The sequence below is a fragment of the Schistocerca nitens genome, chromosome 1 (genome assembly GCF_023898315.1).
Source record: "Schistocerca nitens isolate TAMUIC-IGC-003100 chromosome 1, iqSchNite1.1, whole genome shotgun sequence".
Lineage (NCBI taxonomy): Eukaryota > Metazoa > Arthropoda > Insecta > Orthoptera > Acrididae > Schistocerca > Schistocerca nitens.
Window position 1 is genome coordinate 154,837,518 of NC_064614.1, and position 18,324 is coordinate 154,855,841.

At 45.8% G+C, this 18,324-nt stretch overlaps 1 protein-coding gene across 1 annotated transcript in view; it reads left to right on the plus strand.

Moving 5' to 3' along the window:
• Positions 1-18,324, plus strand: part of LOC126232687 (Down syndrome cell adhesion molecule-like protein Dscam2) — a 408,767-nt gene that overhangs the window by 92,777 nt on the left and 297,666 nt on the right. Inside the window, exon 4 of the mRNA XM_049942816.1 lies at positions 16,713-16,866. Within this exon, the coding sequence (XP_049798773.1) occupies positions 16,713-16,866 (154 nt within the window). The remainder of the gene's footprint in view (positions 1-16,712; positions 16,867-18,324) is intronic.

The following is an 18,324-nucleotide window of genomic DNA, read 5'->3' on the forward strand; positions in this document are numbered from 1 at the left end:
TTCTCCTCCTTACACGAGTCATCACAACAACGTTTAACCAGGCAATGTCGGTCAACTGCTGTTTGTGTACGAGAAATCGGTTGGAAACTGTCCTCATGTCAGCACGTTGTAGGTGTCGCCACCGGCGCCAACCTTGTGTGAATGCTCTGAAAAGCTAATCATTTGCATATCACAGCATCTTCTTCCTGTCCGTTAAATTTCGCGTCTGTAGCACGTCATCTTCGTGGTGTAGCAATTTTAATGGCCAGTAGTGTAGCTTGAGGGATGGGGGACGTACGGCTAGCAAGGACGCTGTAACGCTGAGTATTGCCCCTAGCAGTTGTGTGAATGCTTTTCCGCAACCCCTCGAGGCCACTCTTTGGCCGCGCAGCCGCCCACACAGCAGGGGAGCGTCGTTCGGATTACAGCAGCAGACCGCGCAGCGCGCGCTGTTGTCCGTGCGCCGCCAGCCAGAAGCCAGCAGCCGCGGCTCGGTGTTTTAGGGTAATGAAGGCCCGCCCTGCGTTTCGAACGCGGCCGCCCGTATCGCCCCAGTGCTGTGGCGTTATCCGCTGTGCAGCCGCGCTCTCGTGACCCGCCCAGTAATCGGCCGGCTTTATTTTAATTAACCCACACCTGGCGACCGCCGCGCTGCGCTACGAACACTCCCCGTAACTTGATTAACCTCACCTTCTGCAAGATAACCATCGCTCTCATTCTTTCTTTTAATTTGTTTCTGTCTTTCTCTCACTCCCCACCTGCACCCGCCTGTCTCTCACACCACTGTCTTCTATTTCTCCATCCCCCAAGTTCCGTTATCACGTAATTACGCAAGTCTTCGTCACATCGTGACATCTTCATCTACATAATCATCCCGCAAGCTACGTTACCATGTCTGAGGCGGAGAACTTTTTGCACCATTATCTTCACCCCTCTGTGTTACATTTGCGAATGGTGTGTGGCAAAAGGACTCCCGGTAAACTTCCGTATGAAATCTAATATCTCTGAGCTAAAATTGTAAATAAATTACCGTCTGGCTGCAAGGGATGACTTCAGTTTCTTCACCGCATTACTACACTACACCACGAGGATGACGTGCTACAGACGCGAAATCTAACCGACAAGAAGAAGATGCTGTGATATGCAAATGATTAGCTTTTCAGAGCATTCACACAAGGTTGGCGCCGGTGGCGACACCTACAACGTGCTCACATGAGGAAAGTTTCCAACCGATTTCTCATACACAAATAGCAGTTGACCGGCGTTGCCCGGTGAAACGAAGTTACGATGCCTCGTGTAAGGAGGAGAAATGCGTACCATCACCTTTCCGACTTTGATAAAGGTCGGATTGTAGCCTATCGCGATTGCGGTTTATCGTATCGCGACATTGCTGCCCGCGTTGGTCGAGATCCAATGACTGTTAGCAGAATATGGAATCGGTGGCTTCAGGAGGGTAATACAGAACGCCGAACTGGATCCCAACGGCCTCGTATCACTAGCAGTCGAGATGACAGGCATCTTATCCGCATGGCTGTAATAGATCGTGCACCCATGTCTCGATCCCTGAATCAACAGATGGGGACGTTTACAAGACAACAACCATCTGCACGAACAGTTCGACGACGTTTGCAGCAGCATGGACTATCAGTTCGGAGACCGTGACTGCGGTTACCCTTGATGCTGCATCACAGACAGGAGCGCCTGCGATGGTGTACTCAACGACGAACCTGGCTGCACGAATGGCAAAACGTCATTTTTTCTGATGAATCCAGGTTCTGTTTACAGCATCATGATGGTCGCATCCGTGCTTGGCGACATCGCGGTGAACGCACATTGGAAGCGTGTATTCGTCATCGCCATACTGCGCCATACTGGCGTATCACCCGGCGTAGTGGTATGGGGTGCCATTGGTTACACGTCCCGGTCACCTCTTCTTAGCATTGACGGCACTTTGAACAGTGGGCGTTACATTTCAGATGTGTCTACGACCCGTGGCTCTGCCCTTCATTCGATCCCTGCGAAACCCTACATTTCAGCAGGATAATGCACGACCGCATATTGAGGTCCTGTACGCGCCTTTCTGGATATAGAAAATGTTCGACTGCTGCCCTGGCCAGCACATTCTCGAGATCTCTCACCAATTGAAACCGTCTGGTCAATGGTGGCCGAGCATCTGGCTCGTCACAATACGCCAGTCATTACTCTTGATGAACTGTGGTATCGTGTTGAAGCTGGATGGGCAGCTGTAACTGTACACGCCATCCAAGCTCTGTTTGACTCAATGCCCAGGCGTATCAAGGCCGTTATTGCTGCCAGAGGTGGTTGTTCTGGGTACTGATTTCTCAGAATCTATGCACCCAAATTGCGTGAAAATGTATCACTTGTCAGTTCGAGTATAATATATTTGTCCAATGAATACCCGTTTATCATATGCATTTCTTCTTGGTGTAGCAATTTTAATGGCCAGTAGTGTAAATCGCCACTACTAGCCCCATCTTCATTTACACCTCGTATACACGAGGGGCGTTCAGTAAGTGACTCAACACACTCTTATTCTCCGCCAGTTCTGATGAAAAAATGCGGAATTTGCTGTGGGATAAAGCAAATAGCTGTCAGTAAGTTTATTCTGGCGGAAAACCAGAGCATCGCAGATATTCATAGACGCTTGCTAAATGTCTATGGACACTTGGCAGTGAACAAAACCTGGGTTCGTCGTTGGGCGAGGCGTCTGTTATCATCGTATGAAGGTCCGACCTTCCGCTTGATGGCCGCCATCACGCACTGCTGTGACACCTGCAATGTTCGAACGTGCAGATGGTTGGAGTGCTGACACATTATCTGCGAATCCAGTAATGCTGGCCACTGATGGGTTATGCATGGGGATCGTAGTAACCTGTACCGCATCAAAACAGCCTGAAGATGACGCAATGAAGCGTCGAAACTGGTTGCGACAAAATAAAATCAAATCATAAATACGGCTGTAGGTGTTTTAATTTTTGTCGCGATAGTAATTGACCGTCGTACCAGAGACGTCCTGCTGAAAGGATGGACATACAAAAAACTCTCATTCGAGGTGATCGACGGATAACAATCAAGTATCACGCTTATCAACTGGACGTCTCCGATAGTATTGCTGACACACCCGTCCATGAATTGGCGTACTCAACGGTGGGTGCCTGCTAGGTTCCCCACCGCCTAATAGAAGACCATAAAGAGCAACTATGGCAATCTGTGCGCGACTGCTTGAGGGTTACGAGGCTGTTCATGACAATTTTTTTCGAACATCGTCACAGGGATTCACACGGATTCATCACCAGCAGAGTGATACCATGCGGGCATAAAGGCCTTTCCAGTAAGGCTGTCGGATTGAACGGAGGCTATGTTCAAAAATATGATTTTGTAGTCAAAAGATTGGGGAATAATATTGTGTACTGAAATCCTTAATGAAACCAACACAATTAAAGTCAAAAAAATTATGTCGCATTACTTACTGAATGCCCCTCATACACAGCAGTTGTACAAAATTATGGAAACACTGGAAGAAATGTGTGTTTGAACATAAATGCAAATGCTAAGCAAGAACGACACTTGTGCAATGTCAATACTTTGCATGCGTCAGTCGAGGTCAGAACACGTGTGTAATTGTGAATGCATATATGCCGGAGCTAAGTACACATATCACAAACAGTTTTTCATCACCCCAGTTCCCAGAACTCCTGAAGATAGACGTTGACTGTGGATAATGTATCACAGACTCACCCCCTTTGACTGCTCAGAAATGTCACTAAACCCACCCAAAGATGTATACAATCATGCAGACGGAGGGGGTACGGCAGCCGATCAGTCCCACTCATTCCACCAGGAAGGAGGTACACGGCTCGTGTTGTCTGTAATTCAAACATGCTTAGACGGTCAATACCGCGGTTCGATCGCGTCCGCATTGTTACTTTGTGCCAGGAAGGGCTCTCAACAACGGAAGTGTCCAGGCGTCTCGGATTGAACCAAAGCGATGTTGAGCGATGTCGTTCTGACATGGAGGAGACACAGAGAGACAGGAACTGTCCATGACATACCTCGCTCAGACCGCCCAAGGGCTAGTGCTGAAGTGGATGACCGCTACCTACGGATTATGGCTCGGAGGAACCCTGACAAGCCGGCCGGCGTGGCCGTGCGGTTCTAGGCGCTTCAGTTTGGAACCGCGTGACCGCTACGGTCGCAGGTTCGAATCCTGCCTCGGGCATGGATGTGTGTGATGTCCTTAGGTTAGTTAGGTTTAAGTAGTTCTAAGTTCTAGGGGACTTATGACCTCAGATGTTGAGTCCCATAGTGCTGAGAGCCATTTGAACCATTTTGAACCCTGACAGCAACGTCACCATGTTGAATAATGCTTTTCGTACAGGTACAGGATGTCATGTTACGACTCAAACTGTGCGCAATAGGCGACGTCCATCTTTGCAACCACGACACCATGCAGCGCGGTACAGATGGGCCCAACAACATGCCAAATGGACCGCTCGGGATTGGCATCACGTTCTCTTCACCGATCAGAGTCGCATATGCCTTCAACCACACAATCGTCGGAGACGTGTTTGGAGGCAACCCGGTCAGGCTGAATGCCTTAGTCACACTGTCCAGCGAGTGCAGCGAGGTTCCCTGCTGTTTTGGGGTGGCATTATGTGGAGCCGCTGGTGGTCATGGAAACGTAACGGCTGTACCATACGTGAATGCCATCCTCCAACCGATAGTGCAACCATATCGAGACCAATGGTGAGGCATTCGTCTTCATGGACGACAAGTTGCACCCCCATCGTGTACATCTTGTGAATGACTTCCTTCAGGATAACGACATCGCTCGACTAGAATGTCCAGTATGTTCTCCAGACATGAACCCTATCAATATGCCTGGGCTAGATTGAAAATGGTCCCGGCGGAGGTTCGAGTCCTCCTTCGGGCATAGGTGTGTGAGTTTGTCCTTAGGGTAATTTAGTTTAAGTAGTGTGTAAGCTTAAGGACTGATGACCTTAGCAGTTGCTTATTTTCTTTCGTTTATGTGGTATGGTGTTATATTCTGGGGTACCTCTTCCCATTCTCAAAAGAAATTTTTGGCTCAGAAACGAGCAGTTCGGGCAATAAGTGATGTAAGTTCGCGAACCTCCGGTCGAGCCCTGTTTACTAGTCTCGGTATTTTGACATTGGCCTTTCAATATATATATATATTGTTTACTGTCGTTTCTTGTTAACAATATGAGCTAATGCCTAAGCAATGACAGCTTTCACTCAGTTAATACTAGAAAGAAATCCAATCTGCATTTGGATCGCAGTTTGCATTTGGATCCTTAACTCTTGTGCAGAAAGTTGTGCAATATATTGCTGCATCGATTTTCAGTAAGCTATCACAAGAATCCAAAACTTTTAGCAGTAATCCACGCGCTTTCAAATCGAAACTGAACAGTTTCCTCTCGAAGGGAGAACCGATAGAGGTACTCAAGGTAACCTCCGCCACACACCGTCAGGTGGCTTGCGGATTATGGATGTAGATGTAGATGGGTTCCTTGAAAAATTAAGCTGATTCTTATGTTATATTATTGATTGCGTTTACTTAAACTTATAGCTTCACTTTTTTGAGTTCATAAACATTTTATTTTATCTGTTATTACTTTTATGTTATAATTTCGTGTACTAACACGTTCCATGGCCTCAATTTGGTTCTACGGAGCTAGGCGTGTAAATAAATAAATAAAAATACTTATTATTAGCACACGTCTTTGGTACCGCTGAAAATATTTTCCGGAAGTTAAGGAGGGAGCAGCCTTAGAGGTTCTGCTTCTCATAGACAAAAGTATTACAAGGTGTGCGCTGTTCGTCAACCTTGTGGTGGTCGCTTGTTGAGAATCAAAAGAAAATGTCTGTGCTGAGTCCACTAGCGAACTTTATCAACATCAATTGTATGGCTAGGAAAGGCAAGAGCCTTGAAAGATTCTGACGATTAAAAATACGACTCGAAAGACAGTATTGCCGTTATCTACATCTACATCCATACTCCGCAAGCCACCTGACGGTGTGTGGCGGAGGGTACCTTGAGTACCTCTATCGGTTCTCCCTTCTATTCCAGTCTCGTATTGTTCGCGGAAAGAAGGATTGTCGGTATGCCTCTGTGTGGGCTCTAATCTCTCTGATTTTATCCTCATGGTCTCTTCGCGAGATATACGTAGGAGGGAGCAATATACTGCTTGACTCTTCGGTGAAGGTAAGTTCTCGAAACTTTAACAAAAGTCCGTACCGAGCTACTGAGCGTCTCTCCTGCAGAGTATTCCACTGGAGTTTATCTATCATCTCCGTAACGCTTTCGCGATTACTAAATGATCCTGTAACGAAGCGCGCTGCTCTCCGTTGGATCTTCTCTATCTCTTCTATCAACCCTATCTGGTACGGATCCCACACTGCTGAGCAGTATTCAAGCAGTGGGCGAACAAGCGTACTGTAACCTACTTCCTTTGTTTTCGGATTGCATTTCCTTAGGATTCTTCCAATGAATCTCAGTCTGGCATCTGCTTTACCGACGATCAACTTTATATGATCATTCCATTTTAAATCACTCCTAATGCGTACTCCCAGATAATTTATGGAATTAACTGTTTCCAGTGGCTGACCTGCTGTAGCTAAATGATAAGGGATCTATCTTTCTATGTATTCGCAGCACATTACACTTGCCCATATTGAGATTCAATTGCCATTCCCTGCACCATGCGTCAATTCGCTGCAGATCCTCCTGCATTTCAGAACAATTTTCCATTGTTACAACCTCTCGATACACCACAGCATGATCTGCAATCTGCAAAAAGCCTCAGTGAACTTCCGATGTCATCCACCAGGTCATTTATGTATATTGTGAATAGCAACGGTCCTATGACACTCCCCTGCGGCACACCTGAAACCACTCTTACTCCGGAAGACTTCTCTCCATTGAGAATGACATGCTGCGTTCTGTTATCTAGGAACTCCTCAATCCAGTCACACAATTGGTCTGATAGTCCATATGCTCTTACTTTGTTCATTAAACGACTGTGGGGAATTGTATCGAACGCCTTGCGGAAGTCAAGAAACACGGCATCTACCTGCGAACCCGTGTCTACCCTCTGAGTCTCGTGGACGAATAGCGTGAGCTGGGTTTCACATGACCGTCTTTTTCGAAACCCATGCTGATTCCTACAGAGTAGAGTTCTAGTGCCCAGAAAAGTCATTATACTCGAACATAATACGTGTTCCAAAATTGTACAACTGATCGACGTTAGAGATATAGGTCTATAGTTCTGCACATCTATTCGACGTCCCTTCTTGAAAACGGGGATGACCTGTGCCCTTTTCCAATCCTTTGGAACGCTATGCTCTTCTAGAGACCTACGGTACACCGCTGCAAGAAGGGGGGCAAGTTCCTTCGCGTACTATGTGTAAAATCGAACTGGTATCCCATCATGTCCAGAGGCCTTTCCTCTTTTGAGCGATTTTAATTGTTTCTCTATCCCTCTATCGTCTATTTCGATATCTACCATTTTGTCATCTGTGCGACAATCTAGAGAAGGAACTACAGTGCAGTCTTCCTCTGTGAAACAACTTTGGAAAAACACAATTAGTATTTCGGCCTTTAGTCTGTCATCCTCTGTTTCAGTACCATTTTGGTCTCAGAGTGTCTGGTCATTTTGTTTTGATCCGCCTACCGCTTTGACATAAGACCAAAATTTCTTAGGATTTTCTGCCAAGTCAGTACATAGAACTTTACTTTCGAATTCATTGAACGCCTCTCGCATAGCCCTCCTCACACTACATTTCGCTTCGCGTACTTTTTGTTTGTCTGCAAGGCTTTGGCTACGTTTATGTTTGCTGTGAAGTTCCCTTTGCTTCCGCAGCAGTTTTCTAACTTGGTTGTTGTACCACGGTGGCTCTTTTCCATCTCTTACGATCTTGCATGGCACATACTCATCTAACGCATAATGTACGATGGTTTTGAGCTTTGTCCACTGATCCTCAACACTATCTGTACTTGAGACAAAACTTTTGTGTTGAGCCGTCAGGTACTCTGAAATCTGCTTTTTGTCACTTTTGCTAAACAGAAAAATCTTCCTACCCTTTTTAATATTTCTATTTACGGCTGAAATCATCGATGCCGTAACCGCTTTATGATCGCTGATTCCCTGTTCTGCGTTAACTATTTCAAATAGTACGGGTCTGTTTGTCGCCAGAAGGTCTAATATGTTATCGCCACGAGTCGGTTCTCTGTTTAACTGCTCAAGGTAGTTTTCAGATAAAGCACTTAGCGTTATATGGTCATCTCGAACAAATGAAGAAAAATAATCCCTAAATGAAAATCATGGAGTAAATCAATACGTCACAGAGGACCACAAAAGCGGATAAACAAAGAGAAACAGACATACGATAAGCAGATCGATTGTCAAAGAGGTAACACAGTACAATCACGAACAACTGCTTGAGTCATCTGTCTCAATAGAAAGTGTCAGTTGGGAAATCAGCAGCGGAATTATGCGAAAGAAACGCTAGTTTGTAATTTCGGATGCTCCGTGGCGCTATTTGTAGATGTTGGTGTGTATGGAGAAGTTGCAACGCAAGAAAATTACAGCGATATGCAGGAACACCTACAGAAGGTCGGCGCATGGTGTCGGCTCTTGCAGTTTTCTTTAGCCATAAAAGAGTTACGGTTGAATTAGATTCACTGAAGTGAAATCTTTGTGGATGAAATCAATCAAAATGGAGTGACATGAAAAGATGAAGAGATCTTAAGCCTTCTAGGCGAATCGTCTGTTTGTGTTGCTCTCGGGTGTGCGGCCGGGTGCAGTCGCCTGAACACTCGAAAGCGATACGAACAGGTATCAGTATACATACGTAGAGCATTAACTTTCGATAGTACACCTGCAGATCGGCCGGCCGCGGTGGCCGAGGGGCTCTAGGCGCTTCAGTCCGGAACCGCGCGACTGCTACGGTCGCAGGTTCGAATCCTGCCTCAGGCATGGATGTGTGTGATTTCCTTAGGTTAGTTAGGTTTAAGTAGATCTAAGTTCTAGGGGACTGATGATCTCAGATGTTAAGTTGGTTCAAATGGCTCTGAGCGCTATGGGACTTAACTACTGTGGTCATCAGTCCCCTAGAACTTAGAACTACTTAAACCTAACTAACCTAAGGACATCACACACATCCATGCCCGAGGCAGGATTCGAACCTGCGACCGTAGCAGCCGCGCGGTTCCGGACTGCGTGCCTAGAACCGCTAGACCACCGCGGCCGCTTAGATGTTAAGTCCCATAGTGCTTAGAGCCATTTGAACCATTTGAACCTGCAGTTCTCAAGCGCACTATTTTACAGTGTTTGATGTACTCAAAGTACTGCGAAAGCAAAGAGAGCTTCACTCCAAGTGTAAACGCAGCCAAAACCTCTCAGACAAACAGAAGCTAAACGATGTCAAAGTTAGCGTAAGGAGGGCTATACGTGAAGCGTTCAGTGAATTCGAAAGTAAAATTCTATGTACCGACTTGACAGAAAATCCTAGGAAGTTCTGGTCTTACGTTAAATCAGTAAGTGGCTCGAAACAGCATATCCAGACACTCCGGGATGATGATGGCATTGAAACAGAGGATGACACGCGTAAAGTTGAAATACTAAACACCTTTTTCCAAAGCTGTTTCACAGAGGAAGACCGCACTGCAGTTCCTTCTCTAAATCCTCGCACAAACGAAAAAATGGCTGACATCGAAATAAGTGTCCAAGGAATAGAAAAGCAACTGGAATCACTCAACAGAGGAAAGTCCACTGGACCTGACGGGATACCAATTCGATTCTACACAGAGTATGCGAAAGAACTTGCCCCCCTTCTAACAGCCGTGTACCGCAAGTCTCTAGAGGAACGGAAGGTTCCAAATGATTGGAAAAGAGCACAGGTAGTCCCAGTCTTCAAGAAGGGTCGTCGAGCAGATGCGCAAAACTATAGACCTATATCTCTGACGTCGATCTGTTGTAGAATTTTAGAACATGTTTTTTGCTCGCGTATCATGTCGTTTTTGGAAACCCAGAATCTACTCTGTAGGAGTCAACATGGATTCCGGAAACCCGATCGTGTGAGACCCAACTCGCTTTGTTTGTTCATGAGACCCAGAAAATATTAGATACAGGCTCCCAGGTAGATGCTATTTTCCTTGACTTCCGGAAGGCGTTCGATACAGTTCCGCACTGTCGCCTGATAAACAAAGTAAGAGCCTACGGAATATCAGACCAGCTGTGTGGCTGGATTGAAGAGTTTTTAGCAAACAGAACACAGCATGTTGTTATCAATGGGAAGACGTCTACAGACGTTAAAGTAACCTCTGGCGTGCCACAGGGGAGTGTTATGGGACCATTGCTTTTCACAATATATATAAATAACCTAGTAGATAGTGTCGTAAGTTCCATGCGGCTTTTCGCGGATGATGCTGTAGTATACAGAGAAGTTGCAGCATTAGAAAATTGTAGCGAAATGCAGGAAGATATGCAGCGGATAGGCACTTGGTGCAGGGAGTGGCAACTGACCCTTAACATAGACAAATGTAATGTATTGCGAATACATAGAAAGAAGGATCCTTTATTGTATGATTATATGATAGCGGAACAAACACTGGTAGCAGTTACTTCTGTAAAATATCTGGGAGTATGCGTGCGGAACGATTTGAAGTGGAATGATCATATAAAATTAATTGTTGGTAAGGCGGGTGCCAGGTTGAGATTCATTGGGAGAGTCCTTAGAAAATGTAGTCGATCAACAAAGGAGGTGGCTTACAAAACACTCGTTCGACCTATACTTGAGTATTGCTCATCAGTGTGGGATCCGTACCAGATCGGGTTGACGGAGGAGATAGAGAAGATCCAAAGAAGAGCGGCGCGTTTCGTCACAGGGTTATTTCGTAACCGTCATAGCGTTACGGAGATGTTTAGCAAACTCAAGTGGCAGACTCTGCAAGAGAGGCGCTCTGCATCGCGGTGTAGCTTGCTCGCCAGGTTTCGAGAGGGATGACGTATCGAATATATTGCTTCCCCCTACTTATACCTCCCGAGGAGATCACGAATGTAAAATTAGAGAGATTCGAGCGCGTACGGAGGCTTTCAGAAAGTCGTTCTTCCCGCGAACCATACGCGACTGGAACAGAAAAGGGAGGTAATGACCGTGGCACGTAAAGTGCCCTCCGCCACACACCGTTGGGTGGCTTGCGGAGTATAAGTGTAGATGTAGATGTAGATGTAGACCTTGACGTGACCTGAACAGTGTCTCGTAACAGAGACTCCTTGGCTGTAAAGTTGGTGCATAGTACTTATCATTCTCATTATCTGTTTATTTCTGTACACATTGTCCCACCATGTAGGGGCTATAGCATGCCGTGGGTGTACAGTTTCAAAGTTCAAAAATGGTTCAAATGGCTTTGAGCACTATGGGACTTAACTTCTGAGGTCATCAGTCCCCTAGAACTTAGAAATACTTAAACCTAACTAACCTAAGGACACCACACACATCCATGCCCGAGGCAGGAGCAGTATTCGAACCTGCGACCGTAGCGGTCGCATGGTTCCAGACTGTAGCGTCTAGAACCGCTCGGCCACCCCGGCCGGCCACAGTTTCAAAGTAACATTTTACAGAAACAGTAAACAAATGCAGAAGGCCGCAGGAAAGATAATTACAAACTAAAAACCTAAACCTAATATAATCCTGTGATCTGTATTAATGACGTATGGCATGAAAAAGGAAGCCAACTGTCACTGATAATGACAGATGGTTCCAGGCAGTCACTGTAGCATACCACCCCGAAGCGTAGTGACTTTCTCTGGCGTCTCTAGAAATATTTCCCACACAGACGTACTGAGTAAGTAAATTCTTAAAAAATTAGAAAGTGCCTCTAAATTGTACCTACAGTGACACCGCGAGATTTAAGTTCTATCAGCTGAATGGAAGTGGAATCATATTAATCTCAGTCCAAAGTCAAAATCAAACACATAAAATGTCGTATGTACACTGTGTCCAGAAAAGGACTCCCTGATTTCAAAATTAAATAGGCATTACGTATGGCGATTACAGTGCCATCTGTTAGCAGCTTTTGTAACTATTATTTCAAACTGCTGTATAAACTTCTTACAGCTTTCACAATAAACATACCGTTTACTGCATTCCTCTATCGATCTTTGTTTTCGAGATATTTAATTTTGAAATCAGGGAGCCCTTTTCTGGACACCCTGTGAAAGAAAAAGAGCAAAATTACTAAAGAAACATCACTACAGTAACACCAGTTCATCCGAATACACCTTACAAGGGAACCTCCCCACCGCACCCCCCTCATATTTAGTTATAAGTTGGCACAGGGATAGGCCTTGAAAAACTGAACACAGATCAATCTAGAAAACAGGACGAAGTTGTGTGGAACTATGAAAAAAATAAGCAAAATATACAAACTGAGTAGTCCATGTGCAAGGTAAGCAACATCAAGGAGACTGTTGGCTTGCGAGCGCCGTGGTCTCGTGGTTAGCGTGAGCGGCTGTGGTACGACAGGTCCTTGATTCAGATCTTCTCTCGGATGAAAATTTTAATTTTTTATTTTCAGATAATTATCAAAGTTCAGGCACTCACACACAATCAACTTCACTCTCCAAAATTCCAGGACATGTTCAGATTTGCTTGGACATATACAGAATTTGACGGTCTACGCACGGAAACATTTCAAAACGTAAAAAACATATGTTTTGACAGAGCACAGGGAAAACTGTGCGACTCTGAAACTGTTGCATTCATTTGATGCAGTTTATGTGACAAACTCTTATGTTTTCATCACTTTTTTTGGAGTGATTATCACATCCACAAGAAAACCTAAATCAGGCAAGGTAGAAGAATCTTTTTACCCATTCGCCAAGTGTGCAAGTTAGGTGGCTCGACAACATATTCCTGTCATGTGGCGCACATGCCGTCACCAGTGTCGTAAAGAATATATCAGACGTGTTTTCCTGTGGAGGAATCGGTTGACGTATGACCTTGCGATCAAATGTTTTCGGTTCCTATTGGAGAGGCACGTCCTTTCGTCTACTAATCGCACGGTTTTGCGGTGCGGTCGCAAAACACAGACACTAAACTTATTACAGTGAACAGAGACGTCAATGAATGAACGGACAGATCGTAACTTTGCGAAAATAAAGAAAGTAAAAGTTTCACTCGAGGGAGGACTCGAACCAAGGACCTTTCGTTCCGCAGTTGCTCACTCTAACCACGAGACCACGGCGCTCATCAACTAACATTGTCCTTTGTGTTGCCTATCTTGCACATGGACTACTCAGTTTGTATATTTCGCTTATTTTTTCATAGTTCCACACAACTTCTTCCTGTTTTCTCGATTGATCTGTGTTCAGTTTTTCAAGGCCTATCCACTGTGTCAATTTATAACTAAATCTGAGGGGGGTGCGATGGGGAGATTCCCTTGTTAGCAGTCCCCAAGGCTGGCGGTAACTCCAGTAAAGTCGGAGCTCTAGCCCCTGTTGCTGGCGCGTCTGCTGCCCCCACCGACCGCTGCAACAGGGCACCTTAGCCATAGCTCACTGACTAGGCTGTGTGAGTACCGAGAAGCAGGAGTTTTGTAAGCGACCCGATCTTCTGACTTATTTCGCATCCAAATGTTACATTTCCGAACTGGTGTGCCTTATCAAAACGTTATCTACTTAGCTCGCTCCAGAACCCCTACAAGCGTGTGATGGAAATTGTGGTACACCCTATATATTAAGTTTTATAATCCTTAATCAACATACAAAACATGCATTTCAAACATCGTGATTATCAAACAGAAAATTGAACTTTCACCAAAGATTTATACACCAACTGAATCAGAAAAACCGCTAGAATTTTATTCCAGTTTTAAATGTTTAATAATTGGAGCATATACGATTTAGATATAACAGATAACATATGCTCAGAAAACAACACGTCTTAGTTCCCAGATATTCTACTCCCTCGGGAAAGGTACATTTACGCGCGCAATTGTATATTGCCGACAATATATCCTGACAATGTTCTTTGTCAGCATTGCCGGCCACAAGAGTTCCAGCGTTACCCGACAATTTTTTTGGCAGTAAATTTCAGTAGCTAAATGTTTACTCAGGACGCATAATGGCCGCAAAATGAACGAAAACTAGATAGTGGAAGAGGGTGCGGCTCTCCTGCATATTCATTCCTCGAGGGAAAAAGTCCGTAAGGAAAAGAGAAACGAAGCTTTGTGAATGCGGTCTTTTTAGAGTAAGCAAACTACTTCCGAAACTTTAACTCGTGAACTGATGCCGGATGCATATATTTCCCAGGATGCTGAAACACGATGTTTAATATATCGTTAAAGAGGAAGTCCAAGAATTGTTAAGGTCAGTACCAACATGATAAACTGTACAGCAGAACGAGAGTGGCGATTGTCTTACGGTTTTTGGCTACTGGTGATTCATAAAAAAGTTTGATGTACTTCTTTAATGTGTAACCTACTTGCTATCGACATGCGTCTTAGTACCATATGTTTGCAATGTTTTGGTGGAAGGGCTTACAGAAATCGTTAAAGTAGTTTGAAATAACAATTAAATGTTTATGTAGATTTTTACTGTGGTTTACTAGTACAGTGACAGAACCATGGATTTCATTTATGCGATACAAACAGAGTTATGGGAAGTGAAAATTAATATACCAAAAACGATGATAAAAAAGACAGCCGGCAATTTTCTGACGATGAACACGGAAAACAACGAGATAAAGCTTCAGAAAAGTTTGGACGCCTTTACAACTTATGTACTAGAACACAATCACGACTCATCACAGCAAATCATCTACTACAACGGTAGGAGCTGAAATGCCCTTTCTTGGGTTTTCAACTTGTTTTTTCCATACGTCTCTTCACTGATATGTGTCATGTTTATGGAATTCATTGTTGTCTCGTTCGCCCGCTTCTGCACTACAGGCCATTAAAATTGCTACACCAAGAAGAAATGCAGATGATAAACGGGTATTCATTGGACAAATATATTATACTAGAACTGACATGTGATCACATTTTCAGGCAATTTGGGTTCATAGATCCTGGGAAATCAGTACCCAGAACAACCACCTCTGGCCGTAATAACGGCCTTGATACGCTTGGGCATTGAGTCAAACAGAGCTTGGATGGCGTATACAGATAGAGCTGCCCTTGCAGCTTCAACACGATACCCCAGGTCATCAAGAGTAGTGACTGGCGTATTTTGACGAGCCAGTTGCTCGGCCACCATTGATCAGACGTTTTCAGTTGGTGAGAGATCTGGAGAATGTGCTGACCAGGGCAATAGTCGAAAATTTTCTTTATCCAGAAAGGCCCGTACGGGACCTGCAACATGTGGTCGTGCATTATCCTGCTGAAATGTAAGGTTTCGCAGGGATCGAATGAAGGGTAGAGCCAAGGGTCGTAACATATCTGAAATGTAACGTCCACTGTTCAAAGCGGCGTCAGTGCGGTGACCGAGACATGTAACGAATGACACCCCATACCATCACGCCGGGTGATACGCCAGTATGGCGATGACGAATACACGCTTCCAATGTGCGTTCACCGCAATGTCGCCAAACACGGATGCGACCATCATGATGCTGTAAACAGAACCTGGATTCATCCGCAAAAAATGACGTTTTTCCATTCGTGCACCCAGGTTCGTCGTTGAGTACACCATCTCAGGCGCTCCTGTCTGTGATGCAGCGTCAAGGGTAACCGCAGCCATGGTCTCCGAGCTGACAGTCCATGCTGCTGCAAACGTCGTCGAGCTGTTCGTGCAGATGGTTGTTGTCTTGCAAACGTCCCCATCTGTTGACTTAGGGGTCGAGACTTTGCTGCACGATCCGTTACAGCCATGCAGATGAGATGCCTGTCATCTCGACTGCTAGTGATACGAGACCGTTGGGATCCAGCACGGCGTTCCATATTACCCTCCTGAACCCACCGATTCCATATTCTGCTAACAGTCATTGGATCTCGACCAACGCGAGCAGCAGTGCCGCGATACGATAAACCGCAATCGCGATAGGCTACAATTCGACCTTTATCAAAGTCGGAAACGTTATGGTACGCATGTCTCCTCCTTACACGAGGCATCACAACAACACCAGGCAACGCCGGTCAACTGCTGTTTGTGTATGAGAAATCGGTTGGAAACTTTCGTCATGTCAGCATGTTGTAGGTTTCGCCACCGGCTCCAACCTTGTATGAATGCTCTGAAAAGCTAATCATTTGCGTATCACAGTATCTTCTTCCTGTCGGTTAAATTTCGCATCTGTAGCACGTCATCTTCGTGGTGTAGCAATTTTAATGGCCAGTAGTGTAGCAGCACGTCTCTGAATTACTTCGACGTCTTCCTTTAGTAGGAGTCGTTGGCGATCACAATCCGGCAACAATCACAGAGCAACATCTTTATAACTGAAGTGAAATAATATTGTTTCATTGGCTTAGATTGCGTTACTTGGCACTGAAGTGCTTTCCACGCGAGAAACAGGAATTGCTTCGCGTCCTTGAGCTTTGTTCAATTTTAACGATTCCAGCTGTTTCTGGATATCTTAATATACACTATCTGTAACGTTTCTGCCAAAGTGTCCCATTGTTCCAATGTGTAGAACGAGCGAAACAGATAAAATTAGTGCAGATACCTCAGTTGCCCGATATGGTGACATTTCAGACACGGTGCCGGAGCTGCAGTGGACGTTCGTGGAGCAGGCGCTGAGCCCCGGGCCCCCGGTGTCTCTGCGCTGCGCCGCCGCCGGCAGCCCGCCCCCGCAGTTCACCTGGAGGCTGGACGGACGGCCCCTCAACGCCGCCCGTCTGGGACACAGGTGAGCTACCCTACTGCATGAGTTACAACGTGAGTATTGGATTATATATTCACTGATCAGCCAGAACATTACGGCCGCCTACCTAATAGCTGGTATGTTCACCCCTGGCAAGCATAACAGCGGCGACGTGTCGTGGCGTGGAAGCAATGAGGCCTTGGTAGGTCACTGGAGAGAGTTGGCACCACATCTGCAAACACAGTTCCGGGGAAGGGGCGACGAGCTCTGAATCCACGTTCAAAATGGCTCAAATGGCTCTAAGCACTATGGGACTTAACATCTGAGGTCATCAGTCCACTAGACTTGAACTACTTAAACCTAACTAACCTAAGGACAGCACACACATCCATGTCCGAGACAGGATTCGAACCTGCGACCGCAGCAGCAGCACGGTTCCGGTCTGAAGCGCCTAGAACCGCTCGGCCACAGCGGCCGGCTCCACGTTCAGTCATAATCCAGATGTGTTCGATCGGTTTCAGATCTGTTGAGTTGGAGGGCCAGCATATGAATTGGATCTCGCCGCTGTGTTCCTCGAATCAGTCCATCACACTCGTACCTTCTGACACGGCACATTATCTTGCTGAAAAATGGCACTTCCGTCGGGAAACATGATCGTCATGAAGAGGTGTACGTAGTACGCAACCAGTATACGATACTCTTTGGCCGTCATGATGCCTTTCAAGAGCTCCACTAGACCCATGGATTCTCAAGTGAATGATCGGCAGAGCTTAATGGAGCCGCCACCAGCTTGTTTCTTGTATGGGTGTCAAGGAACTGTTCCCCTAGAAGACGAAGGATTCGCACCCTTCCATCGGCGTGATGAAGAACCTATTGGGATCCATCAAACCATGCAGCACTCTACCATTCCGCCAAGGTCCAGTACCGATGGTCACGTACCCATTTCAGTAGTAACTGCCGATGTCGTGATGTTACCATTGGCACATATATGGATCGTCGGCTGCGGAGGCCCATCGTTCGATGCACTTTGTGTTCAGACACACTTGTACTCTGGCCAGCATTAAAGTCTGATGTTAGTTCCGTCACAGTTCGCCACCTGTCCTGTTTTACCAGGCTGCCCGGCCTGTAATGAGAGGTGACCGCCCAAACCCAAGACGTTAGGAAGTGGTTTCACCTTGGTTTCGCCACGTGTTGAAGACACTCACAATAGCACTCCTCGAACATCCGACAGGTAGTGCAGTTTCCGAAATGCTCGGCCGAGCCTGCGGGCCACCGCAACCTGTCCTCGGCCAAAGTCAGATAGGTAGCGCGTCCTCCCCATTCTACACACGGACAGTACGCTCACTGAAACTACATGCACTGTGCGTGTGTCTGACCAGTAGTCATTCCTCGCCAGGTAATGCTGCTATCGCCTGGACGGTTTTATATCGCTAGTGGTTAGGTGGTGATAAATGTTCTGGTTGTTGAGTGTCAGTATTGCTTGAAAGTGCAGCTATAGAATAA